This window comes from Ostrinia furnacalis, unplaced genomic scaffold, assembly GCF_004193835.3.
Source record: "Ostrinia furnacalis isolate ACB-3 unplaced genomic scaffold, ASM419383v2 OfSCF3317, whole genome shotgun sequence".
NCBI lineage: Eukaryota > Metazoa > Arthropoda > Insecta > Lepidoptera > Crambidae > Ostrinia > Ostrinia furnacalis.
In genome coordinates this window covers 129,509-157,321 of record NW_021133556.1, presented here as the reverse complement: position 1 = coordinate 157,321, position 27,813 = coordinate 129,509, and the positions used below count along the sequence as shown (strand labels likewise).

The 27,813-nt window shown below is 44.6% G+C and overlaps 1 protein-coding gene across 6 annotated transcripts in view; it reads left to right on the top strand.

Moving 5' to 3' along the window:
* The window catches only part of LOC114357650 (GTP-binding protein 2), a 35,533-nt gene extending 8,302 nt beyond the window's left edge, over positions 1–27,231 (top strand). For 4 of the 6 annotated variants that reach the window (XM_028311370.1, XM_028311369.1, XM_028311374.1 and 1 more), the window contains 14 exons: positions 545–757; positions 2,824–2,917; positions 4,403–4,518; positions 5,128–5,292; positions 8,599–8,763; positions 11,596–11,711; positions 12,157–12,277; positions 14,142–14,256; positions 15,622–15,854; positions 23,506–23,699; positions 25,224–25,329; positions 26,018–26,113; positions 26,550–26,677; positions 27,134–27,231. In XM_028311370.1, coding sequence (XP_028167171.1) covers positions 545–757; positions 2,824–2,917; positions 4,403–4,518; positions 5,128–5,292; positions 8,599–8,763; positions 11,596–11,711; positions 12,157–12,277; positions 14,142–14,256; positions 15,622–15,854; positions 23,506–23,699; positions 25,224–25,329; positions 26,018–26,113; positions 26,550–26,677; positions 27,134–27,176 — 1,905 coding nt within the window. In that variant the 3' untranslated portion in view covers positions 27,177–27,231. Of the gene's footprint in view, positions 1–544; positions 758–2,823; positions 2,918–4,402; positions 4,519–5,127; positions 5,293–8,598; positions 8,764–9,366; positions 9,496–11,595; positions 11,712–12,156; positions 12,278–14,141; positions 14,257–15,621; positions 15,855–23,505; positions 23,700–25,223; positions 25,330–26,017; positions 26,114–26,549; positions 26,678–27,133 lie in introns of all 6 variants that reach the window. The other 2 variants (XM_028311371.1, XM_028311372.1) reach the window with 2 other exon arrangements.
* The last annotated feature ends 582 nt before the right edge of the window (positions 27,232–27,813 follow it).

The window sequence follows — 27,813 nt, the reverse complement described above, 5'->3', positions numbered from 1 at the left end:
CTATGTTTCCTGTAGAATTCGCTTTAAGAAAGTTATTGTCTTTGATCCTTTTTGATCGAGTATAAAAATTACACCCTGTATTAAGCCGAGCGACTATTTTCATTGGTCCTAGAAAATTAGATAATAAATAAGCTATTCCCATCTTCTAAATATGTGGCTAAAATGATGATGATGATGACTAGTCTTATAATGTCGATACTATGATCTGAACGGTCTACTTCGCCTATGTTTGTACCCGAAAATTTATATAACTCAAAAGTGACTGACTGACAGCTGACATAGTGATCTATCAACGCACAGCCCAAACCACTGGACGGATCGGGCTGAAAGGCATGCAGGTAGATGTTATGACGTAGGCATCCGCTAAGAAAGGATTCACCGCTAAGGGGGTAAAACGGGATCCACGCGTACGAAGTCGCGAGCGGCCGTTAGTTAATGTTATAAATGTGAACGTTTGTGAGTGTTTGCTCTTTTACGATAAAACTTAACGGATTTTGACTACTTCACAGTATTTTTTAACATATCATTTTTTTCTTTCTTGCAGCTAAAATGGCGTCTCCGCTCCGGCGGCGGTAGCGCAGTCTACGTGTTAGGCGTCCGCGATTGCGGAGCGCTTCGAGGACTCCGAGCGAGAGCCCTCAGGGCCTCGCTGCACTCTCTCCGCAAGATGGCGGCCACACTGGACGCGACTCTGACGCACGTGACGGCGAGACGCGTGGCGCCGCACCGCGCCGTCGCCGAGGTCTACGTCAGGAAGGTGAGCGGAGCGGAGAATAGCGGAGCGGAGCGGAGAGAGTGGCTAGGTAGCGGAGCGGAGACCGGTGGCGGAGCGGAGACACTAGAGCGGAGCAGAGACTAGCGGAGCGGAGACAGTAGCTAGATAGCGGAGCGGAGACACTTGAGTGGAGCGGAGACACTCGAGCGGAGCGGAGACACTCGAGCGGAGCGGAGACAGTACCTAGGTAGCGTAGCGGAGAGTGGTGGCGGAGCGGAGACAGTCGCTAGATAGCGGAGACGAGTGGAGACAGTAGCTAGGTAGCGGAGCGGAGACAGTAGCTAAGTAGCGGAGCGGAGAAAGTAGCTAGATAGCGGAGACAGTTGAGTGGAGCGGAGACGAGTGGAGACAGTAGCTAGGTAGCGGAGCGGAGACATTTGAGCGGAGCGGAGACAGTAGCTAGGTAGCGGAGCGGAGACAAGTGGCGGAGTGGAGACACTAGAGCGGAGCGGAGCGGAGACACTAGAGCGGAGCGGAGACACTAGAGCGGAGCGGAAATACTAGAGTGGAGCGGAGGCTAGCGGAGCGGAGACAGTGGCTAGGTAGCGTGGCGGAGACACTTGAGCAGAGCGGAGATAGCGGAGCGGAGAAAGTTACTAGATAGCGGAACGGAGACTGGTGGCGGAGTGGAGACACTAGAGCGGAGTGGAAATACTAGAGTGCAGCGGAGGCTAGCGGAGCGGAGACAGGAGCTAGGTAGCGGAGCGGAGACACTTGAGCGGAGCGGAGACAGGTGGCGGAGATAGGGGCGGAGTGGAGAAAGTAACTAGATAGCGGAGCGGAGACAGTAGCTAGGTAACGGAGCGGAGAGAGTAATTAAATTGCGGGGCGGAGACAGGAGCGGAGTGAAGAAAGTAACGAGATAGCGGAGCGGAGAGAGGTGGCGGAGATAGGAGTGGAGCGGAGACAGTAACTAGAATGCGGAGTAGAGACAGGTAGCAGAGTGGAGAGAGTAGCTAAGTTGCGGAACGGAGACGGGTGACGGAGTGGAGAAGTAACTAGATAGTGGAGTGGAGGGAGTAGCTAGGTAGCGGAGTGGAGCGGAGAAAGTAGCTATATAGCGGAGCGGAGACAGTAGATAGGTAGCGGAGCGGAGACAGTAGCTAGGTAGCGGAGTGGAGACTGGTGGCGGAGATAGGAGCGGAGCGGAGAAAGTTACTAGATAGCGGAGTGCAGACTGGTGGCGGAGCGGAGAAAGTAACTAGATAGCGGATCGGAGACAGGTGGTGGAGCGGAGAAAGTAGCTAGATAGCGGAGCGGAGACAGGTAGCGGAGCGGAGATAGCAGTGAAGCGAAAAACAAACGGAGTGGCAACAATAACTGAGACGAGACCGGTGGTGGAGCGGAGACAGTAGCTAGGTAGCGGAGCGGAGACAGGTGGTGGAGCGGAGTGGAGAAAGTAGCTAGGTTACAAAGCGGAACGGAGGCGGGTGCCGGAGTCGTGACAGTAATGGAACGGAGACTAGCGGAGTGGAGCGGAGGTTAGCGGAACGGAGGTGGGTGCCGGAGCGGAGACAGGTGGCGGATCTAGGAAGCGGAGAAGATATGTGGAGCAGAGTTGTGAACTATGTTTCTCAGAGCTGGCCCACGAGTTTTTTTGGACGCTCCGCTTCAATGCTCCACTTCTCCGCTTCTCGGTTTTTGTATTAAAATTTATACTAGCAATTCCAGCAACAAGAAGTTGTAACCAATAAAAAAAAGATGTCAATAATATTATGACACTAACAAATATAATACAGCATTTTGTCATTTAGACATCTTTCATGAACGAATTGTGAAGTTTCGTCGTCTCCTTCAATCTACTTGATCTTTAGCGTATCCATGTTAATTTTTTATAATGTTTTAATGTTAATATTTTCTTTTGCATGCATAAATTATGCTACACATCTGTCTCCTTTTCAACTTTGACTGTACAACCTAGCTTTAGAAACTTTAAAGGCCAATGTATAAACCCACTTAATTTTAAGCTGCATGTGTCAAACAAGGCTGTATGTTTCTTTAATAAAGATAAATAAAAAAATAAATAAATAAATGAATGTTTATTGCAGCTAGCGGACACACAACAAAGCGTGGAACTAAGAGTAGCAGTAATGGGAGCGAACGAAGCCGGCAAGTCCACCCTCGTAGGAGTGCTAACTCAGGGTGAGCTAATCATCATCATCATCATCATTTCAGCCACAGGACGTCCACTGCTGAACATAGGCCTCCCCCAATGATTTCCATAATGACCAGTTGGTAGCGGCCTGCATCCAGCGTTTTCCTGCTATCTTTATGAGGTCAATTGTGCATTTTTGGGGTAAACGTCCTTGCAAGCAAGTGGCCTCTACTCCAGAACCTTGCTGCCCCATCGGCCGTCAGTTCTGCGTACTATATGCCCTGCCCATTGCCACTTCAGCTTCAAAATTAGAGCAAATTATAAATTGTGTGTATTAAGTACCAAAATTTTGCTATTTTTTCTGCTTTTCAGGGTTTTCAGGGCTGCTAAAAAAATCTTAGATACGTGCGCCTTTTCGATGTTTTCTTTTGTGTCATGCTAGCCCGGTCTGTAAGCACGTAGAATTTTGTCCAATGACCCCAAGCTGGTATCCTTCCGTTTGGCCAAATTACTTTTCGCCAAATTTCACTTCGCAAACAACTTATCGCCAAAGTTTCATTTCCCAAATAAACTTTTAGCAACTGTACTTTTCGCAACTAATTCATTTGGTCAAATTAACATTTGGCCAAATTTTACTTGGCAAATGTTTATATAGCAAATGTTTTATTTTGCCAAATATTATATCCCAAATAATTTGCTTGGTCAAATTGACACTTCACATACTTACGAGTACCCACCGTTACCTACAAATCAAAGCATAAGGCACGTGGTCATGGTTTTCACAATAATTTTATGTAAAACAGAGAGATTGCAGAAAATAGTATGGTTGCAAAAAGTAGGTATTGTAGAAAATAGTAGGTTAGGTTAGGTTAGAACAGTGACCCTTAATGCGCGAAGGCGAGCGAAGCGTGCCGCGGCAGCGGCCGCCGAGCGCTAGAATCATCTCTATTGTTAATGAATCATTTGGAAATTTCGATAAAAAGAATGAAATGTGAAAATTTATTTAGAAAAAAAATTATATTAACTACCCACTAAACAAAATAATAACCACAAGCTAATTTGTATTCCATTCTATGCACCAATCAAATTGTTTTGTAAATAGTTTATCGTGAAGTATTTTTGCCAAATGAAACATTTGGCAAAACATACTTTGCCAAACAATAATTTGCTAAACAATAATATGCCAAAAACGACATTTGCGAATTAAAAGTTTGCAATAAGTTGTTTTGCCAAATGAAAATTTGCGAAACGTTGTTTGCGATGTGATAATTTGGGAAACGTTTTTTGGCCAAACATTAGTAATCCCCCCAAGCTACCCATCCTTATCGCTCGCGCGGAATTATATTGCTGTCGCGACTGTGCGACGGGCGCCCGCAGTGAGTGTGCGAGCGCGATAGCAACATAATTAGTACGTGCGAGCGATAAGGATGGGTAGCTTGGGTTCATTGGACAAAATTCTACGTGCTCGCAGACCAGACTAGTAACTAGCCTAATTTTGAACTTGTTTTATGTAATTATTTCTTCTTAATCAGGTGAATTGGACAACGGCCGAGGCAGTGCTCGTCTGAACATGTTCCGGCACTTGCATGAAGTTAAGAGCGGTCGCACTTCTTCACTTAGCCACGAGATACTCGGCTTCGATGCTCAGGTGAGACAACAAACGGTACTATTCCCACCTCTCGTTCCCACCTGCTAAGGTAGCAGGAAGGCGCTGGACGCAGGCCGCTACCAACCGGCAATATGGGAAGCATTGGGGGAGGCCTATGTTCAGCAGTGGACGTCCTGTGGCTGAAATGAAGATGATGATGATGATTCTTACCTGCAACTCCTGTGTAGCCAGGATCTACAGCTTGACCGCCAATAACGCAACCAGTGAAGGTCAAGTTTAATTATCAACCTTTTGCAAAAAAAAAATTAAAAGAAAAACTAAGGTTTGCTATAGGTCTAGCGTTTAACACAGTCAGTGCCCGAGTTAAAGTATGGGAGCGGCACGGGAGGGTTGACATTGACATATTATGACGTGACAAAGCATACAATTCTGAAGTCTCGCTGACGTTTGACGACCCTGAAACACCCTCCCATGCCGCTCCCCTATCGCAAGCACTGACTAAGTTAAGCGCTAGACCTATAGCAACCTTATTCTCTGCTTTTTAAACTTTCGTAGATCTTTTTGCGTTGGGGTTTTTAAATTAAACTACCTACCTTTAGTTCTTTTTCAGTTGGGTTACACTTTTTAAAAGTTTTTTCTCAATAACAGGGTAACGTGGTGAACTACGGATGTTCGGAACTGATGACAGCGGAGCGTATTGGCGAGAGATCTGCCAAGCTGGTGTCTTTCCTGGATCTAGCAGGACACAGCAAGTATCAGCGGACTACGCTACACGGGCTGTCTGGGTACTGTCCACATTGGGCCATGCTGCTGGTAAGTCTAGACACAAAATCTAGGTAAAAACAGGCAATCTAGGTCCTAAGGTTATGGAAGTACCAGGCGCCCATAAGACTGGAAGAGTTTAAAACAAGAGACACGCAAATCCAGATACTAACTAATGTTAGATAAGTACCAGGCGCCCATAAGACTAGAGGAGTTCTAGAGTAAAGGAGCTGGTGTTTCCTGGATCTAGTGGGATACAGCAAGTACCAGCGGACGACGCTACACGGCCTGCTGGTAAGTCTAGACACAGAATCTAGGTAAAAAACAGGCAATATAGGTCCTAAGGTTATGGAAGTACCAGGCGCTCATAAGCCTGGAAGAGTTTAAACACAAGAGACTTGCAAATCCAGGTCCAATTCATTAACTAATGTTGGGTATGTACCAGGCGCCCATAAGACTAGAGGAGTTCTAGAGTAAAGGAGCTGGTGTTTCCTGGATCTAGCGGGACACAGCAAATATCAGCGGACTACGCTACACGGCCTGTCTGGGTACTGTCCACATTGGGCCATGCTGCTGGTAAGTCTAGACACAGAATCTAGGTAAAAAAACAGGCAACCTAGGTCCATAAGGGGACGAAAGCACCAGGCGTCCATAAGCCTAGGAGAGTTTAAAGTAACAGCGGACGACGCTACACGGTTTGTCTGGATACTGGGCCATGCTGCTGGTAAGTCTAGACAAATAGTCTAGGCAAAAAATCTAGGTCCTAAGGGTATGACAGTACCAGGCGTCCATAAGCCTGGAAGAGTTTAAACATTAACTAATGTTAGATAAGTACCAGGCGCCCATAAGGCTAGAGGAGTTCTAGAGCAAAGGAGTTGGTTTCTTTCCTGGATCTAGCAGGACACAGCAAATATCAGCGGACGACGCTACACGGCCTGTCTGGGTACTGTCCCCACTGGGCCATACTGCTGGTAAGTCTAGACACAGAATCTAGGTAAAAAAACAGGCAACCTAGGTCCAAAGTGTCTTATAAGGGGATGAAAGTACTAGGCGTCCATAAGCTTGGAAGAGTGAAACACAAGAGACGCGCAAATCACAACTGATGTTTCAAAAGTACCAGGCTCCCATAAGACTAGAGGAGTTCTAGAGTAAAGGAGTTGGTTTCTTTCCTGGATCTAGCGGGACACAGCAAATATCAGCGGACTACGCTACAGGTGCAATACATTAGTTAATGTTGGGTAAGTACCAGGCGCCCATAACACTTATAGGAGTTCTGAATAAAGTAGTGAGAGATCAGCTAAGCTGGTGTCTTTCTTGGATCTAGCGGGACACAGCAAGTATCAGCGGACTACGCTACACGGGCTGTCTGGGTACTGTCCACATTGGGCCATGCTGCTGGTAAGTCTAGACAACGAATCTAGGTCCAAAAACAGGCAATACTAAGCCTAGGAGAGTTTAAAGTAACAGCGGATGACGCTACACGGCCTGTCTGGATACTGTCCTCACTGGGCCATGCTGCTGGTAAGTCTAGGCAAAGAATCTAGGTAAAAAAACAGGCAATCTAGGTCCTAAGTGTCTTATAAGGGGACGACAGTACCAGGCGTCCATAAGCTTGGAAGAGTTTAAACACAAGAGACACGCAAATCCAGATCCAATACATTAAATAATGTTAGATAAGTACCAGGCGATCATAAGACTAGAGGAATTCTGGGTAAAGTAGTGAGAGATCTGCCAAGCTGGTGTCTTTCCTGGATTTAGCAGGACACAGCAAGTACCAGCGGACGACACTACACACACGGCCTGTCTGGGTACTGTCCACATTGGGCAATGCTGCTGGTAAGTCTAGACTAGAATTCTAGGTCCTAAAGTGTCTAATAACGGTATGAAAGTACCAGTCGTCCATAAGCCTCGAAGAGGTTAAGCTCTCACGCAAATCCGGGTCCAATAATGTAACTGTGCTGGACAAAGGCCTCACTCAGAGTTCTCCTGTGCTGCCTCATTCGGGCGCTTCCCGTGGTCTTAACTAAATCGTCGGTCCACCGAGAGAAGCTTGCATTGCGTTTTCTCCTCCGTGGTAGCTACTAGTCATGTGCCCCGCCCACTGCCAATGAGGGCTATCGTTTTAGCGCTCACCAGTTAGCGCCACTGTAGAGTAAGGTCCTGTCACTTGCTAGTAGCGATGACAGTGGCACCAACTGGTGAGCGCTAAGTGGTAGGAGGACTATCGCATTTGCACTCATCAAGATGGCGCCACTGTAGAGTAAGGTCCTGTCAATCGCCAGGGGTGCCAACTGTTATAGCCCGACCAGGAACATAAAAACCCTCGCCATGTTGCGGAAAACTAATGGTACTAATTTCTTTTAATGGCAACAGTAACTGAAAACTTCATTGACATGTCACCTTGCATGTCAGTCTATTGCTGTCAAAGTGTAAACAAACTTTATTTTAAATGTGCGCAATTGATTTTGTGAATTAAATTGCTAAAATCTTTTTATAGTCGTGAAAGAAAAGTGGTTCACAATGTGTTAAAGTATGTATTTGTCGAAGAGAAATACTAAGAGTTCGGACAATATTTTCATTGAATAATGTTTCCGACAAAGGTTGTCAAATTGACTGACATGTTTATCGTATAGTACAGTCCACTATGAAAATTAGCTGTGGTTTGTTTCAACTACCTATTTTGAAGATTTTTATCACTTTCTAAGTGTTGAATTTTATGGAATTGGGAAAGAAGTACCGAGTTTGAAGCGTTCATGAGCAGACATTGCAGTTGAATATTCAAGTTCTGAATTTGATTATTGATGAATAATAAAATAAATCCTACTAGCTCGATTGAAGGTTTCATTTAATTTATTTAAACCAGGTTACCTATAATAATATTTTTTCGTTAATTTATGAAAATATCAAATTAGCCCGTAATCCTGAATCTTGATACATAAAGTTAGCCTATTAATTTAACACAGGTACGACTGTACTCAGTGTTGCACTATCAAATGCAATTGACGCGCCTCTATGCCAGGGTTTTTATGTTCCTGGTCAGGCTATAAAAACGATAGCCCTCATTGAAGTTTGACAACGATTTTATTTTCTGCATAACAAGGCAGGTATTTTGTTTATAGTTAGTGACACACTTAGGCCGAGTTGTACTATCTTATTTTGACCGTGACTATAATATAACCGGTGTTTTTTGTATGGAGTTTGACATACTTTTGACGTTTGTTAAAGTTAAAGTAAAATAGAGCAACCCACCTTAGTGCGAGCTGGTGGAATGTCGATAATGTCGGCCTGCCTATGACCTAAATCACCTGCGCCTGGTCCAACGGTGATGGAATTAATTAGCCTTTGAAATTGTTCCAGATATCAGCCACAGCCGGTATCACCCGCATAACAGAGGAGCACCTAGGGCTCCTGCTAGCGCTGGACCTGCCTTTCTTCGCCGTCGTCTCCAAGTGCGACATCGCCGCGGCCGGCGTGCAGCCCGCGCTGCGACGGTTGGCCGAGCTGCTCAGACCACACGGGAAGGTAAAAAGGGGGGTTATTTGAGGGGGGCAGACCCAAAAAGACACGAGAGACAAAAAAAGACAGATCAGCCGGTGTCACCTAGGAGCCCTAGGGCTCCTACTATCACTTGAGTAATGTATCAGAAGTACCAGGCTCTCATATTCTCGAGGAGTTCTTTGGAAGAACTCAGTTGTCTTTCCTTGATCTGCTGACAGACCAGTCGGCGTCACCCTTGTATCAGAGGAGCCCTAGGGCTCCTTCTGGCGCTTGACTAATATCTCAAAAGTACCAGGCTCCCATACTACACAAGGAGTTCTTTTGAAGAACTCAGATGTCTTTCCAAGGAAAGACATCTGAGTCTTTCAGCAGATCAAGATCTGCTGAAAGACCAGCCGGCGTCACTCTGGTCACAGAGGAGCCCTAGGGCTCCTACTGACACTGACTAATGTGTCAGAAGTACCAGGCTCCCATACTACACAAGGAGTTCTCGGAATCTTACTTAAAAGCTACCAAGGGTATACTGTAAGTCACATAAGTACTAGGCTCCCATACTACTCGAGGAGTTCTCAAAATCTAGTAAGAATTCTGTGCAGTACAGTATAGGCTGTCACCCGCATAACAGAGGAGCACCTAGGGCTCCTGCTCGCGCTGGACCTGCCTTTCTTCGCGGTCGTCTCCAAGTGCGACATCGCCGCGGCCGGCGTGCAGCCCGCGCTGCGACGATTGGCCGAGCTGCTCAGACCACATGGCAAGGTAAAAAAAAGGGATTGGTTAAGGGGGTTTATTGCGGTGGAGCAGATAAAAAAGGGGGGGGGGGGGCAGACCCAAAAAGACACGAGAGAGACAAAAAGACAGATCAGCCGGTGTTACCTTTGTAACAGAGGAGCCCTAGGGCTCCTACTATCACTTGAATGTATCAGAAGTACCAGGCTCCCATACTACTCGAGGAGTTCTTTGGAAGAACTCTGGTGTCTTTCCTTGATCTGCTGAAAGACCAGCCGGCGTCACTCTGATCACACAGGAGCCCTAGGGCTCCTTCTGGTGCTTGACATTGCAACGGGGCGTCTTAGCTAGCTCAGTCTGACACCCCGCTGTTTAGTACTAAGTCCCAGTTCGCCTTCTGCGATGAGGGATGTGTACAGGGATATTTGACCAAGGAAACGCACAATCAATAACACAATGGCACTCAGGTTCCACAATAGTTTACTTATTCTAGTTTCACTGACTCTAAATTACTATTATTTAAATAATGAACAAGTTATTCCACAATTGCAAATCTACTATGACAAGAGGGATAGCGACGCGCCCGGTTCGCGTCCCGAGACTAGTTTACGTATCCGCGAGAGGGGCGGCGCCCTGTGCGAGGTTTAGCAAGTGTTAGTTTGGATACTTATAAACTAGGGGGGTAGGATGGTCCGCTCACCAAATCGGTAACCGAGGTCAACGAAGTGGGGGTTCGAGTACCAAAGGTAAAAAGGCTTGGGACCTACGTGGCGAGTGGGGAGGAATCCAGGAAGGGTGGCAGCGGGATTGCTACCGCAGGTCGGGATTGAGTAAAGCATGCACTCGGTAAGGATTGGAATGTGTATACAGGCAACGATGGTTCGCTCGTGTCACGGAAACCGCGCGAGCCGAAAGTCCTATCGAGCCAGGTTAGTGGGAACAGTGAGGGTAGCTATTCGCTAGGGACTCTTGCGTAATTAGCCGTAGACGCGCGCGCGATCGTCTGGCTGTTACGATGGCTCCCGAGCGAATGCTAGGCGCCCGCGGTCGCCGCCGTCTCTTATATTAACTCGGTCCGTGCGGCGTGCGGCCGCGCAGCCGTAGGGTTGTCAAAATCTCCGCGCTCGGTGCTAGGGCTGTCGATGCGTCGCAGGGCGCGTCACAAACAAGAGGGATAGCGACGCGCCCGGTTCGCGTCCCGAGACTAGTTTACGTATCCGCGAGAGGGGCGGCGCCCTGTGCGAGGTTTAGCAAGTGTTAGTTTGGATACTTATAAACTAGGGGGGTAGGATGGTCCGCTCACCAAATCGGTAACCGAGGTCAACGAAGTGGGGGTTCGAGTACCAAAGGTAAAAAGGCTTGGGACCTACGTGGCGAGTGGGGAGGAATCCAGGAAGGGTGGCAGCGGGATTGCTACCGCAGGTCGGGATTGAGTAAAGCATGCACTCGGTAAGGATTGGAATGTGTATACAGGCAACGATGGTTCGCTCGTGTCACGGAAACCGCGCGAGCCGAAAGTCCTATCGAGCCAGGTTAGTGGGAACAGTGAGGGTAGCTATTCGCTAGGGACTCTTGCGTAATTAGCCGTAGACGCGCGCGCGATCGTCTGGCTGTTACGATGGCTCCCGAGCGAATGCTAGGCGCCCGCGGTCGCCGCCGTCTCTTATATTAACTCGGTCCGTGCGGCGTGCGGCCGCGCAGCCGTAGGGTTGTCAAAATCTCCGCGCTCGGTGCTAGGGCTGTCGATGCGTCGCAGGGCGCGTCACAACATTAGTAGGTGACAGGTGTCCACAAAAGTACCAGGCTCCCATACTACTCGAGGTATTCTAGGAACATGGTCAATAGCTACCAAGGGTATACTCGTACTGTATAGGCACAATACTAGGTGAGCTTGTAACAGTGGAGCCCTAGGGCTCCTTACTGGCGCTGCACTAATGTCTCAAAAGTACCAGGCTCTCATACTAGTCGAGAAGTTAGGGAGAAGGTACCAAGGATGGCACAAAGTACCAGGCTTCCATACTACTTGAGGAGTTCTAGGAACGTAATAGGGGCTCTGTATAGAACAGACTGTTCCAGGTGTTCCGTGTCCTATAAGTTTTTGGTTATTGTATTTGTCTCTCTCTTTCCCAGAAACCATTCCTGATCACTGATGAGAACTTAGCGCGGAACTGCGTGGCGCCACAGAACTTGATACTGGACACCATAGACAACGGGGAGGATGGGGCGCCCGTGCAAAAGGAGGAGGAGTGAGTTTTGTCTATGTTATTACTTTTTGTCTATAGTCTATGTCATTGGAATAGAGAACTTAGCGCGCACTTGATACTGGACACCATAGACAACGGGGAGGATGGGGCGCCCGTGCAAAAGGAGGAGGAGTGCGTCTTGTCTATGTTATTAGCCTCATTACGTTATGAATAGTCCTTCGAGCCGGATATGAATAAGCGACAGGATTCAGTTCTTTAGTCTTCATTCTTCAGCAGTTTTTATGGATGCACAATAACTATAAGTGTGCATTTGCAAATATTTATCAAAATTTTTCAATCATTTTAACTGTGTACGGGTATTTGCAAAGTGCTTTGCAAACATGTTGACAAATATCTTGTCACATATCTGTGGACTGCTTTTGTCCTATTGTAATAACTAAATAATGCAGTTATTTGTCTACTTTATTAACATGTTATTTGTCCACAGATCACCTCTAGAAAGGGTGTGCGTGTTTCCCGTATCGTGCGTGCGTGGGAGCGGTCTCAATGCGCTACACGCTTACCTACTAGCGCTACAGCCGCCGAATGCTAGGCACACCGCGCTACACGTAAGTTGTATTTAAGTTTAGGTCGACAAAGAGAGTTAACACAAGCAATGATTGTATAGTCAAAGAATTCTGAAATGTCAAGTGGCAGAAGTCGAAAGGGATGGGTCAGAATTGATAGAAGCGCCCTCCTACAAATGTCATAATTATATTTTATGGTTGTTTCACGTAGCAAAAATCGGAAGTAATAATCTAGTATTGATGGTGACGCCCTCCTGTCAGTGTGGTGCGGTTTAGTATTTGACATGTCTGTATACGCTGACATCTTGCGTTGTAGGACTGACAAGTTTTTTCTGTCTCTCTTGCAAGGAGACACACCTCTTTACACGTGAATGGACCAATGCTATTCTACAGCTATTCGATTGATAGTTCTCTGTCTACATATCGAACTGCGGATGACGAATTAGCGGTAGTGTCCGACCGAATATGGATTTTCAGCCGAAAACGGAAACGAAAACGAAGCTTCGGCTGCAGTCTCATTTTCGGCCGAAAACGAAAACGAAAACGAAAATGACCTTCAACTCTCAAATTTCAATCTGAAATTATGTAAAAACTTTGAAAATCGTTAATGTTTTGACCAAAAACATAATGACGTTTGACAGTTGATTTTCAAAGATTGATTATAGAAAACCGGCATTAAAACACAAAAATATTAATCATGAATTCTTAGTAGAATATTATTTCCGGTGTATATTGAAATATTGGGAAGTGAAGAAGAAATAAAGGGTGTCCAGTGGGAATTTTTTAACTTCAAAAATGAATACAAATAAATTAATGATTTTTTATTACTAATGCAAACTGGAGTTTAACAATGTGGATTAATTTTTTTATAGGCAATGTCTTTTAAATGATGCCCGTTTTACTATAGGCACTCTCACAGCCGGACCATTACATTCGCAACTATGCGAGAGCAAATCGCGCTAATAATTTTCCTGCAACTTCACGGCGGATATTTTCTTACAGAATCTGAATTATTTAAGGATTGTTTGCTGTAAACTTTTGACTTGAGATATCCCCACAAGAAAAAGTCGCATGGTGTGAAATCTGGTGACCGAGGCGGCTAGGGTATGTCCCTGTACTTGCTGATCATTTATTTGAAAAAAAAAATAGTCCTCAGTGTCTCCATCGAGGTACTCTCCCTGTGTGGTGAGACACCTTCTTGCTGAAATAGAGTTACGTAGTTGACCGGGATGCAGTTGCAGTTGTGGTATAAGACATTCATCGATCATTCGACAATACATTTCAAATACTTATTGCTCAACTGCGAACGCTCTGTAGGCTCCCAACCAGTGACTCATGGCGTATTTCAAATCCGCATAAGACTCTATTTTGAAACAATTAAACTTAATGAAAACTCTTTGAGTTTATTGTATTCAATTTTGAACTTGGAAAATTGTCGCTGGACACCCTTTACAACGTAACCTCACTTCACAACTTCAAAAGAGTGTGACAATACCGCGTCCGTTCAAGTCTGATTGGAACCATGAGTGCACCAGATTCACTCCCGAAGATATCGGAACAATAAACGTCACCATCTTATTCACGTATTTTTGATATTCGGTTTGGCCGAAGCTTCGGCTGGTTTTTGGCCGAAAACGAAAATATGGCCGAATGTCCATTTTTTGGCCGAAAATGGCCGAAAACGAAAACGAAAACGAATATTCGGTCGGTCACTAATTAGCGGTCGCGAGACGTATGAGACGATGAAATGGCAAATATTTGAGAACGAACACGATAGCTAACATGTGACTTGGTTACTTAGGAGGGGTTAGAGACCTTTTATGGGGGGAGGGGGAGGGGTATCCCTCTTGGGCGGTGCTGATTGGGGGATAATTCATTCGGATTTAGCATAACAATGTTGTTTCAGGAAAGCTGCGAGTTCCAAATCGACGAGATTTTCCACGTGGGGGATACAGCGGGGCCAGTTGTAGGTGGACTTATGACGCGAGGACAACTGTACGAAGGCGATCGCCTCATCATCGGTGAGTGACGCTACACTTACACTACTACTTATATCCTATCATCATCATCATTTCAGCCATAGGACGTCCACTGCTGAACATAGGCCTCCCCTAATGCTTTCCACGTTGATCGATTGGTGGATCGATCGAATCTTATATCCTATACCCCACATCAATTCCCATTACAGGTCCAATGTCCATGAGACGTGGTCTCAGCATCGAAGAGTGACATAAGTGCAACTATAACATTCCCTAACACAAAAAGTTCGTTATTATTTTATCTGCCGGCTTTCTCTATCCTAATCCAAACAGGCGTTTTATACGCTAAAGTAAACGATTGCTCGCTTAGTAGTTGGTGGTCAGGGGGCCTAGTGTGAGTTTTTTACAAACGCGCTCCGTCAAAAAATGACATTAAATGTATGACGGATTGTACAGCGCCCTTAGCGGGAAACTTTCAAAAACAAAAATGTTTATATATAGTTCCAAAATACTGGACTGTCCTGTCGATGACATTGACAGTGGGGCGCCACCGTCAATACCGGATCGCTGGTTCAGATTTTTGCCATGTTGGAAACCATATAGTTGAACGATGGTAGCGCCCCTCTGTCATTGAGTTTGGCGGGACAGTTCAGCGTGGGTCATCTATATACATTATTTTAACGCGCTCACGCAAACAAACTTGGTTACCGACACACCATCATAGAAGAAAATAGAGTTATTCTAGTGTCAAGTGGAAGCAACTTAACACAAAAAGTGTCTTTAAGTCTGCTCAGAAAGTGAGTGATTTCATGTTGGATAAATTAAAATAAAATACATATTCACTGGTGGATAGTCCTCCACTCCTCCTTCACAGTTGGCGCCACTAGCGAGTGACAAGACCTTTCTCTACAAGGGCGCCTTTCTGGTGAAATCAAATGTGATGTGTGTGTTCCAAAATCCTATAGTTCCAAAATACTGGACTGTCCTGTCGATGACATTGACAGTGGGGCGCCACCGTCAATACCGGATCGCTGGTTCAGATTTTTGCCATGTTGGAAACCATATAGTTGAACGATGGTAGCGCCCCCCTGTCATTGAGTTTGGCGGGACAGTTCAGCATGGGTCATCTATAACAACATGATGATGAACTGTCCTATCCATGACATTGACAGTGGGGCGCCACCGTCAATACCGGATCGCTGCTTCCGATTTTTGCCATGTTGGAAACCATATAGTAGAACGATGGTAGCGCCCCCCTGTCATTGATTTTGGTGGGACAGTTCAGCGTGGGTCATCTATAGTCACCGCTTCAGCACTTACCAGTGTGTGACACTAGCAAGTGACAGGACCTTACTCCACAACTGGTGAGAGCAAATAAGATACTTATTCCTCTTTATTTTTCCCCAGGTCCATTCGAAACGGGCGAGTTCCGTCAGATATCAGTCCGCACAATCTACCGCAACCGCGCTCGTTGCGGTGGCGTGCGAGCGGGACATTGTGCCAGCCTCGGGCTCGCGCTCCCGCCGGGACAAGGGTCTGTCAGGCTGCGAGCGGGAATGGTGCTGTTGGGAGCTCCCGAGGGAGACGCCAAGCCGGTCAAGTTTGGCGCTTGCGTGGGCGCTTGCAAGAGCAATGACCAGGTGAGAGGTACTAGGCTCCCAGAGGTACATAGGAGGTTTCACAGCTTCAGCTATAGAAGCCCTAGATGACTGCCAAGTGACACTTCTTCCACTTTTCAAAGGAGAGAAGTAGCTAGAGGTACTAGGCTCTCATAGATGCTAAGCCAGCAGTTTTACAGAGGCAGCTGATGACTGCCAGCCAAGAAGACCAGACCATCATATTGGTTTTCATAGCCAGGAGTCACTTCATCATCAGAAGTTGGAGATATTCTGGTAAAAGCGTAGACAGCGCTCTAAAAAGTACCAGGCGCCCATAGTTGCTAAAGAGATCGCCTACCAAGCACTATATGGGGGGTAATGACTACATACTACGAAACCGTGCTACGAATTCGTAGCACAATGCGCGCTCGTAGCAGTACCGTAGTCTCGTAGCAGCGACTCATACTACGAGTCGCGCTGGTAGAAGTAGCTAAAAGTACCAGGCTCCCATAGATGCTAAGGAGTATATAAGTTCGCACGATCTAACTACCGCGGGGTTTCTCCAAAGCTTCGAATGTTTCTATCGCTCTCTCGCAGTAGCATGAGTGACAGTGACAGATAGACCCGATACATAACCAGCGTTTCGGAGTGGTTTTGCTGGTTCCCACTGCGCCAGCCTCGGGCTCGCGCTCCCGCCGGGACAAGGGGCTGTCAGGCTCCGAGCGGGAATGGTGCTGTTGGGAGCTCCCGAGGGAGACGCCAAGCCGGTCAAGTTTGGCGCTTGCGTGGGCGCTTGCAAGAGCAATGATCAGGTAATTAGTAGCTAGAGGTACTAGGCTCCCATAAGTACATAGGAGGCATCACAGGTTTGGCTACAGAAGCACTAGATGGACTCTGTAAAATGACACTTATTCCACTCTTCAAAGGAGAGAAGTAGCAAGAGGTACTAGGTAGCAGGCAGCCAAGAAGACCAGACCATCGTATTGGATTTCATAGTCAAGAGTCACTTCATCATCAGGAGTGGGAGATATTCTGGTAAAAACGTAGACAGCACTCCGCAAAGTACCAGGCGCCCATAGTTGCTAAAGAGATCGTCTATCAAGCACTATGAAGGCATGTGCTACGAATCCATAGTACAATGCGCGCTCGTAGCAGTACCGTAGCATCGTAGCAGCGACTCATACTACGAGTCGCGCTGGTAGAAGTAGCTAAAAGTACCAGGCTCCTACTATAGATTCGACTACCACAAGCGCGGGGTTACTTCAAAGCTTCGAATGTTGCCATCCCTCTCACGCAAACCGAGATACCAGCATGAGCGACAGTGACAGATAAACCCGATACATAACCAGCGTTTCGGAGTAGCCCTGCTGGTTCCCACTGCGCCAGCCTCGGGCTCGCGCCCCGCCGGGACAAGGGTCTGTCAGGCTCCGAGCGGGAATGGTGCTGTTGGGAGCTCCCGAGGGAGACGCCAAGCCGGTCAAGTTTGGCGCTTGTGTTGGCGCTTGCAAGAGCAATGATCAGGTGTGTACTAGGCTCCCATAGGTACTATCGGGGACTCGAACGCCTTGACACCTTAAGGGCCTAAATTGTTTGCACACACACGCTCGATTTTGCTCCGCCCCCGTTCATTCATATTTCGAGTCTAAGCAGCGTCGGCGCACCACTGTAGATGTTTGCCCTAGCAAACCAAGCTCTATGTAAAGCACTTAGGATTGAGTATTGCTTATTACCCGCATCCGGAGCGCTCGTTTGGCAACGTCGCATTTTAGTCAATTTGAAACCCAATTAAGAATCGCTACAAAATATTATATGAGGCTTCGTGTAAAATTTGAACTAGCGATTGCCCGCTCGGGTCACAAAATTGCTATCGCACATTCCGAGGTAACTATGCAATTTCCCGAGAAAAAAGTAGCCCTTTCTACAATTATTGTTGATATTATGAGTGTAAATCTCATGATATTAGTTTAGCTAGTTAGGGCGAGAAATACAAAATCATACAATTACTTTCGAATTTTACTTATTTAATAGGTATTTAATTTATTCGGAACTAATAATTTAAAACAATATGTTATTGAATTAATTAGTAAAGAGTTAAGGAATATTTGTGGCTTAAAAACAATTATTGTAAGATCTGGCTATAAAAGCAGACAGACCTCGTATAAAAACACAATATTAAAAAAAATACATATCTATTTGTTTGTAACCAAATTCTATTATTAAAATTCTAAGGCTCAGTTGCACCATCTTACTTTGACTTTAACAAACGTCAAAATTCTGTCAAACTCCATACAAAAAGCACCGGTTACCGTTATAGTTACGGTCAAAGTTAGATGGTGCAACTCAGCCTAAAACTAAGAAAGATTGAAGAAAAAGAAACATTTCGTTTTAAACCTTAACCCTATGACAATAAAGTGCACAATGGTATTTCGTATTGCAACCTAAGCCCTGATTGTCTCTTATTGGTCGTAGTAAAAATATAGTAAAATGCGTGACCAATTAGAGACGGGGTGAGCACGTGACCGGAGCGATGCGCTTACGCTAAAATTTCTACAAAGTGGTCAGGCGGAAGAGTCCCCGATAGTACACAGGAGGCATCACAGGTTTAGCTGCAGAGACACTAAGGACATCCCCAAGTGACAATTTCTAGCAGAGAAGCAGCAACAGGTACCAGGCTCCCATAGATGCTTAGGAGGTAGCAAGCAGTTGTACAGAGACTGCCAGCCAAGAAGACCAGACCATCATCACCATCATGGACTTCATAGACCCTCAGGAGTTGGAGATATTCTGGTAAAAGCGTAGACAGCAATCCAAAAAGTACCAGGCGCCCATAGTTGCTATAGAGGTCTTCTAACTAGCACTATGTAAGGTCGTACTACGAATCCGTAGCACAATGCGCGGTCGTAGCAGTACCGTAGCATCGTAGCAGCGACTCATACTACGAGTCGCGCTGGTAGAAGTAGCTAAAAGTACCAGGCTCCTATAGATGCTTAGGAGTAGTCACTCCGCACGATCGACTACCACAAGCGCGGGGTTACTTCAAAGCTTCGAATGTTGCCATCCCTCTCGGGTGTGTAATGTATGATATAACTACATATCATATAATACTTAGAGGATATAACATCAAATTATATAAAATCGTTTAATATAATAATTATTTACTATAATAAACGAATAATATAATTTTAAAACGAATAATTTTAAGACAAATAACTATTAACTGATATAAAATGGTTTGATATAATGAATATTTTCTATAAAACTTACAATGTATACTATTTAAAACAAATAACATTCAAATCATATAAAAATAAAATGTCGAACAATCAAATGAGATAAAATTATTTTCCTATAAAACTTAAATCATATAACAATAATAGTTTTATATAAAGTTCATTTGTTATAATAAGCATTGCATGCAGCAAGCAAGCAAGCGAGCAAGCAAGCAAGCTAGCAAGCAAGCTGGCATGCAGGCAAGCAAGCAGGCAAGCAAGCTAGCAAGCAGGCAAGCAAGCTAGCAAGCAGGCAAGCAAGCAGGCAAGCAAGCAAGCAAGCAAGCAAGCAAGCAAGCATGCAAGCAGGCAAGCAAGCAAGCAAGCAAGCAAGCAGGCATGCAGGCATGCAGGCATGCAGCATGCAAATTTGACTAAAAACTTGAGACTTCTGTCACGGCTCCGGCACTGCGGGGCTCTGGCGGTCCCTCGCGTGCTAATCGTCGCAGATGGCTTTCGCTCGACACCGCGTCTTCGGCTTGCTGGCCGGCTTGGCCGGCCAGCCTCAGCCGCGACGCCTCGCTTCCAGCCACCTGCTCCTCAGCCCGCGGGCCGCCTCGCCCCTCCGTGCCTACGCGCTTCTAAATTACACTCTAGGGGTAGGGCAGACAAGACTACGTGGAGTCGGTTTTACGGCGATTCGTTTTTGTCACTAAAGTCATTTATAAGTCAAGCTAAAAAAGAACATACTTAAAGTTATATCTATCAGAAATTATATCAATTAAAGAGTATAACAAATAATATTTATTAGAAGTAATGGTTATGTGAAATAATATTTATATTAAACAAAATTACATCAAATGAGTCTTAGATTAAGTAAGGTTTATATCAAATGTCTTTATGCGTTGTGATTGGTATCTGAAATGATATTATTAGAAATGATTTACTTTATGAAGTAAACATTATATGTTAAAAAATTATATCAAGTGTTATTATAACATACGTTTATTATACAATATGAACGTTATTGAAATGAATTTATATCATATAAACTTATATAAACTGTCACGCACCCATCCCTCTCACGCAAACCGAGTTGCCAGCATGAGCGACAGTGACAGATAGACCCGATACGTAACCAGCGTTTCGGAGTAGCCCTGCTGGTTCCCACTGCGCCAGCCTCGGGCTCGCGCTCCCGCCGGGACAAGGGTCTGTCAGGCTCCGAGCGGGAATGGTGCTGTTGGGAGCTCCCGAGGGAGACGCCAAGCCGGTCAAGTTTGGCGCTTGTGTGGGCGCTTGCAAGAGCAATGACCAGGTGAGAGTACTAGGCTCCCAGAAATACACAGGAGGTATCACAGGTTTAGCTACAGAGACCCTAGATGACTGCCAAGTGACACTTCTTCCGCTCTTCATAGGAGGAAGTAGCAAGAGGTACTAGGCTCCCATAGATGCTTAGGAGGTAGCAGGCAGCCAAGAAGACCAGACCATCATATTATTGGTTTTCATAGCTAGGAGTCACTTCATCATCAGAAGTTGGAGATACTGGTAAAAGCGTAGACAGCGCTCTAAAAAGTACCAGGCGCCCATAGTTGCTAAAGAGATCGCCTACCAAGCACTATATGGGGGGTAATGACTACATACTACGAAACCGTGCTACGAATTCGTAGCACAATGCGCGCTCGTAGCAGTACCGTAGTCTCGTAGCAGCGACTCATACTACGAGTCGCGCTGGTAGAAGTAGCTAAAAGTACCAGGCTCCTATAGACACTTAGGAGTAGTCAGTCCGCACCATCTACCACAACCGCGGAGTTACTTCAAAGCTTCGAATGTCTCTATCGCTCTCTCGCAGTAGCATGAGTGACAGTGACAGATAGACCCGATACGTAACCAGCGTTTCGGAGTAGCCCTGCTGGTTCCCACTGCGCCAGCCTCGGGCTCGCGCTCCCGCCGGGACAAGGGGCTGTCAGGCTCCGAGCGGGAAAATGGTGCTGCTGGGAGCTCCCGAGGGAGACGCCAAGCCGGTCAAGTTTGGCGCTTGCGTGGGCGGGCGCTTGCAAGAGCAATGACCAGGTGAGCTAGAAGTACTAGGCTCTTATGAGTACACAGGAGGCATCACAGGTTTGGCTACAGTAGCACTAGATGACTGTAAAATGACACTTCTTCCACTCTTCAAAGGAGAGAAGTAGCAAAAGGTACCAGGCTCCTTTACGTGCTTAGGAGGTAGCATGCAGAGGTGCAGTAGATGACTGCTAGCCTAGAAGAATAGACCATCATATTATTGGATTTCATAGCCAGGAGTCACTTCATCATCAGGAGTTGGAGATATTCTGGTAAAAGCGTAGACAGCAGTCGAAAAAGTACCAGGCGCCCATGGTTGCAAAAGAGATAGTCTATCAAGCACTATGAAGGCATGTGCTACGAATCCGTAGCACAATGCGCGCTCGTAGCAGTGCCGTAGCCTCGTAGCTGCGACTCATACTACGAGTCGCGCTGGTAGAAGTAGCTAAAAGTACCAGGCTCCTATAGATGCTTAGGAGTAGTCAGTCCGCACGATCTAACTACCGCGGGTTTATTCCAAAACACATTATTCAAAGTGTCTAATGTTGCCATCCCTCTCACGCAAACCGAGATGCCAGCATGAGCGACAGTGACAGATAGCCTTGATACGTAACCAGCGTTTCGGAGTATCCCTGCTGATTCCCACTGCGCCAGCCTCGGGCTCACGCTCCCGCCGGGACAAGGGTCTGTCAGGCTCCGAGCGGGAATGGTGCTGTTGGGAAGCTCCTGAGGGAGACGCCAAGCCGGTCAAGTTTGGCGCTTGCGTGGGCGCTTGCAAGAGCAACGACCAGGTGAGGAATAGCTTGAGGTACTAGGCTTCCATAAGTACATAGGAGGCATCACAGGTTCAGCTACGGAGGCCCTAAATGACTGGCCAAGTGGCACTTCTTCCACTCTTCATAGGAGGAAGTAGCAAGAGGTACTAGGCTCTCATAGATGCTTAGCCAGCAGTTTTACAGAGGCTGCTGATGACTGCCAGCCAAGATGACCAGACCATTATATTGGATTTCATCGCCAGGAGTCACTTCATCATCAGGAGTTGGAGATATTATAGTAAAAGCGTAGACAGCAGTCCAAAAAGTACCAGGCGCCCATAGTTGCTAAAGAGATCGTCTATCTAGCACTATGTAGGGTCGTACTACGAATCCGTAGCACAAGACGTGCTCGTAGCAGTACCGTAGCCTCGTAGCTGCGACTCATACTACGAATTAAAAGTCGCAAAGGCAGCAAAGGATACCAGGCTTCCATAGATGCTTAGGCTTAAGAGTATCTCAAATTCAAATTATTTATTGCATGTCACATGGGTAAGGGTTGACAAGAACATAATATTGAACATGTGACGCCCAGTGAAGGCGTTGCAAAAACTTAAAAATAACATTAAAATAGATAATTATTTGTCAAACTAAAATAAAATTAAATATCTCAGTACATAAATGAGCTCGTAGCAGTACCTACTGTAATATACTACGAGTCGTAGCATTAAAGACACTCGTAGCAAACAAACATTAGTCGTAGCAACTCTTCGTAGCATTGAGAATAATGGTAGCAACTTGTACTAGAACACTCGTAGCAAACAAATATTGGCCGTAGCAACTCATACTAAGAGTTGTAGCATCAAAATACTTGTGAAATGTAGGGTTTGACCTACACTGGAAAATGGAGGATTTGGCCAACACTGCCCACACTGGCCAGACGGGTTGGCCAGAGGGCTTTTAAGCCATGTATTCATTAGGCAACATTTGTTGATAAACTGTTTATGACTAGTGTGAAACAAGTTTACCATAAACAGGTTTCTGAAACTTGGCCGTCCACACTTGCTCTCCACTCATAGCGGGGAGCACGGCAACATGTATCATAAACAATGTTTCATCACCTATGTTTATGGACTGTTTATAAACTGTTTACAGAGATGATGAAACATTGTTTATGAACAGTTTATAAACAGTGTTTATCAACAAATGTTGCCTAATGAATACATGGCTTTAGTGTGAGTTCACATCAAAGTTAAACGTCCTCACTAGGGAGCGCGTTAAAAAAATGTATGAAAATTTTACTTCTTGAAAGTTTCCGCTAGGGGCGCTGTACTATCCGTCATACATATACGAGTAATGTCACTTTTTTACGCTTTGATGTAAACTCACACTAAGCCCTCTGATGCTCGCATATTTGTTCCTTAGTCAAATACTTTAAATTTTAGGTTCAGGGTTCGGTTCCCGGCCGGGCAGAAATTGTAATGATGAACTTTAATTTCTGTGACGGGTCTGGGTGTTTTCTATGTATAATATTTATGTATTTACAAAAAAAAGTATTCAAGTATGTTTATATCCGTTGTCTAGTACCCATAGTACAAGCTTTGCTTAGTTTGGGACTAGCGGCGCAGTGCAAAATGTCCTACGATATTTATTTATTCTATTTTATTGTTCCAGGCTAAAGAAATAGTGCTAAACCATCAACAGAACGCCAAAGACAAGAAGAATCGCAAAAACGTTCGCCGGAAAAACAAGAACCTACTCCAAGACCTGGCCAACGTCGAGAACTGCCTGACGAAGGCCATAGACAACGACCAGAACATCTACAAGTCGGACAGCGAGAGCGTGGACAAGATAGAGGATGCTTATAGGTGAGACTTATGCCCAGAACAGACGGTGAAACGCAACTGCAACGAAACTGGAACTTTCCGATGATTCTGATGAATGAAACTGAAACTGAAAGTTTCAAACTGGTAGCGTCATGTGTGGTCTCTCAACAGACGCTATGGCAGAAACTTTGATGCAACTCAAAAGTAACTAGCAGTTGCAGTTTCGTTGCAGTTGCGTTTCACCGTCTGTTCTGCTCTTTAGCTCTTGAGTGGCGACCACGGGCTGGAAGACGTAGCGTGGGCAGGCCTCCCACTAGGTGGACCGACGATCTGGTGAAGGTCGCGGGAGGTGCCTGGATGCGAGCGGCGCAGGACCGGTCTTTGTGGAAATCCTTGGGGGAGGCCTTTGTCCAGCAGTGGACGTCTTTCGGCTGAAACGAACGAACGAGACTTAGCTATGAGATAGCCCGCGGCTTCGCCCGCGGATGAAATTGCAACAAAATAGTGACATTGTATGTGTAAACAAACAATACCATCCATTAAAGGCTCCAGACATCAGTATGCAGCAGAATCAGCGCAATAAAAAAATAGCGCAATATTTTGTTGCAATTTCTTACAAAACTTGCGCGCAAAAAGCAAATCTAGTATGAAAATCATCAAACTTCTAATGCTCGTAACTCAGGTCAGACTGAGTTTAGAGGTATACATGTCATAGTAAGTTTGGTTTATTACACTATTTTGTAATCAAAAAACAAAGATTGGTCGATGGCCGCGCGAAAAAAAAAAAGACGCCACCTTCCATACAAAATCTGGCATTGCCATTTAAGATATTTTATGTATCGCTGTTGACGGAAAAAAACATCCTCCTGTGCCGCTCACATACCTCAGGCACTGACTTGAGTTAAGCCATAGACCTATAAAGGCAAGCTATGACGTCACATTTTCGCTATTTCAATTAGTTTTCGTATAGGACGCGCACCGAGAGTTGATCAACACAAGCATAGATCTGTGTACGCTCGTCGCGTTAACATCTTGCGTAGTCTCACTGACAAGTGTTTTCTGTCTCGCTTGCACACTTTATCAAGAGCGAGGTAATAAGTGTAATTCAAATCTTAACTTGAATGTGTAATGTGTTGTGTTTTGTATTAAAATATTGCATCAGTGTCACTCAACTTTCGTTGCGCGACCTATACATGCTTAAAGCTCGGTTTCCACCAACGCAGAGCGGAGCGGAGAATTGTTTTGAACAACCAATCTGTTCGCGATCGCGAGTGATATAAAACCTATTTGGATATTGTGACAGTGAAAAATCATACGGCATTCTTTTGTTTTACTCTCTGTCGGTTGGATTCGATCTGTACACAAGTCTGTTGAAATTATTTCGCATTTTTACTTTAAAATATACCTGATTCCCTTCACAATCAGATGTCATTCAGATAGGATGAAAATCTAAATGGCTATTTAAAACATTTCTCCGCTTTTCTTGGTGGAAACCTTACTTAGTTTAGGGCTAGTTGGCGCTGTATAAAAGTTCAATAATATTTGTTTATCTATTTTTTCTTGTAGATCTGACAGTGAAGGCGAGAAGGACAAATCGGACGGGGAGTGCACCTGCCGAGACGCGGTCTTACTGGAAGACCCCAACAATCCAAGGGGCTGCATATTCTTCCAGGTAAGTTCAAATTCAAATGTTTATTCAGTACATAGGCCCTTTCCAGGGATATACACGTCCCAAATATAGCTTGCCCAGTAGGGACACAATCAACAAAACAAGATTTTAGTGTTTCGCGTTCCATTTCAACTAAAATAAAGAAACACGGGTCTCAACGGGTTGGATTTTCTGTAAGCCTTCAAGCAGCTTTCTAAATAAAGAAATCCGTCAACAAAAACATATCAATATCAACGAAATTGCCTACAAAAAATGTTGAATGTTGACAGCGTGGCGTGTTTTGCCCTATACAATCAACAAAAACTTAAGATTTTAAACTTTTGCGTAGAGAAACACGGTTGTCAACAAAAACACATCAACATTCAACGAAATTGCCTACAAAAAATGTTGAATGTTGACATTTTTTTGTTGATTGTGTAAGAAAACACGCGCTGGAGACCCGGCTTAGGCTGCGTTTCCACCAACCATCAGTAAATGAAGCGATTCTATTGGTTCTCTCCCTCGCTACGCATCCTCGCACGTATCTGGTGGAAACGCAGCCGTAATGTCGTCACAGAGTATGTCTAGGTGTGCGATATCATAAAAGTACTGAACAGTTTTGATGAAATCTTTACCGGTTAAGTTTTTACTTACTTTTGTAAGCAAACATTATTATTTTAATAGTAACTAAAGTATGTGATTATTTGTACAGGCGTCAGTGCACGTGCTAAGGCACTCCACAGCGATTTATCCTGGTTTCCAATGCACAGTGCACGTTGGAAACGTGCGACAGACTGCTATCATCGAGGTAAGCGTTACAAACAGGGTGTGTGTAATATTAGACCAAAACTTAACGCTTGAAAATAATTTATTACATACTAACATTTGAAAAAAAAAATTAAAAGTTAAAATATTTTTCTATAGTCTGGTAGTAACTAGGCGAGCACTTAATTAATAAATTTTGAGACTTACCCTTAGTTGTTGAACGCTGTTTTAAAATGACATTTCCATAAACATCACTTTAAAACACTGTTCAACGAGCGTGTAAGTTTTATTAGTAAGGGGGTTAAGGTTCATTTTTCAACCGTCAGATATCTTTTATCAGAAGAATACAATTTACATTTTGACACATTTCCCGTACAGAAACAATCAATAGGCCAATTTAATTTTTCAGATAAATATTCGATTATTGAAAAATCTATTCTTAATTCATTTTAACTATTTTCTAATAATTATGTTCCCAGGGCATCCTGTCCCGCAATAACGAGGTGCGAGCGGGAAGCGGCGCGTCGCTCGTGTTCCGTTTCACGCGCAATCCTGAATACCTGGTCACGGGCCGGCGGCTGCTGCTTACGGCGGGACAGGGGACCAGGTATGGATCACTTTGTACTTGCCATGACTTTATATCGAACATACAGGGTGTCCCAAAAACAATGGATAACCCTGTAGCCATCGATAAAATTTTGACCCTTATAAAAATATCACCGTTTTCAAGTTCAAAACGGTGATATTTTTATAAGGGTCAAAATTTTAAATGTTTTCTTTGAGTATAATTTTATATCTACAGTATTAAGAGTACTTTCCCTCCAGGTTGCATTACAAAATTTCAACCAGTATAGGCCCTTTTCAGGACATTTACAATACACATCAAATTTTAATATACCTTGCCTTACCACGACTTCGGGACAGCATATCAACTGATGCTGAGAAGTGGCAGACTCAGTCACCCCTGTTAGCTTATTGATACGTTTAATGGTTACTATCAAATACCAATCAACAAAAATGTTAAAGATTTTAATTAATATCATGTTTATTTTTTTTGTTACAGAGGCATTGGGAGAGTGACGCAAGTATTCCCCTACGTCCCTTGAGCGACATAACTGAACATGTCAGGAATAAACTGAATTATTATTTTGCCGATCGGCACTGTATCTCGACGATATAATCATATACACTGATATTTTCACGAACATCTTTTTAGAATAATAAAAACTGACGTTAAAATACATTTTAATGAATAAAAATAGGCACAATTTTAATTAAAAGGATAATATTTTTTTGTATTAAAAATGCAACGATTTTAAATGTTAGTACACTTAGGTCAAATATTTAATCCCCAGAGTAGATTCTTTTCATATTATACTAAATAATTAACGCTTGAACTGCTGAAACTTTTCTACTAGATATCACATTATACTAGATAGCTAAATATTTTCAAGGTTTTGTCTTGGATTTATACACTATTTAGATAAGTATAAGAAATTCACGAATTTCACTTGACGAATTGCTAAGTAGCAAGATTAACTCGTATTATAGAAACCTAAATATTATAAGGGTACTTGAAAATGGAGATGTTGTGTGACTTGTGTGTACTTATTGTTTTCTTTATTATAAAACACAAAACTTCTCGGTTAAATAAAAAATATATTATAATTATTTGAAAAACATTTAAAAATACAAATTATTATGTTACGGAAAGATGTTTGTTTGATTCGTTAAAAAGGTTTG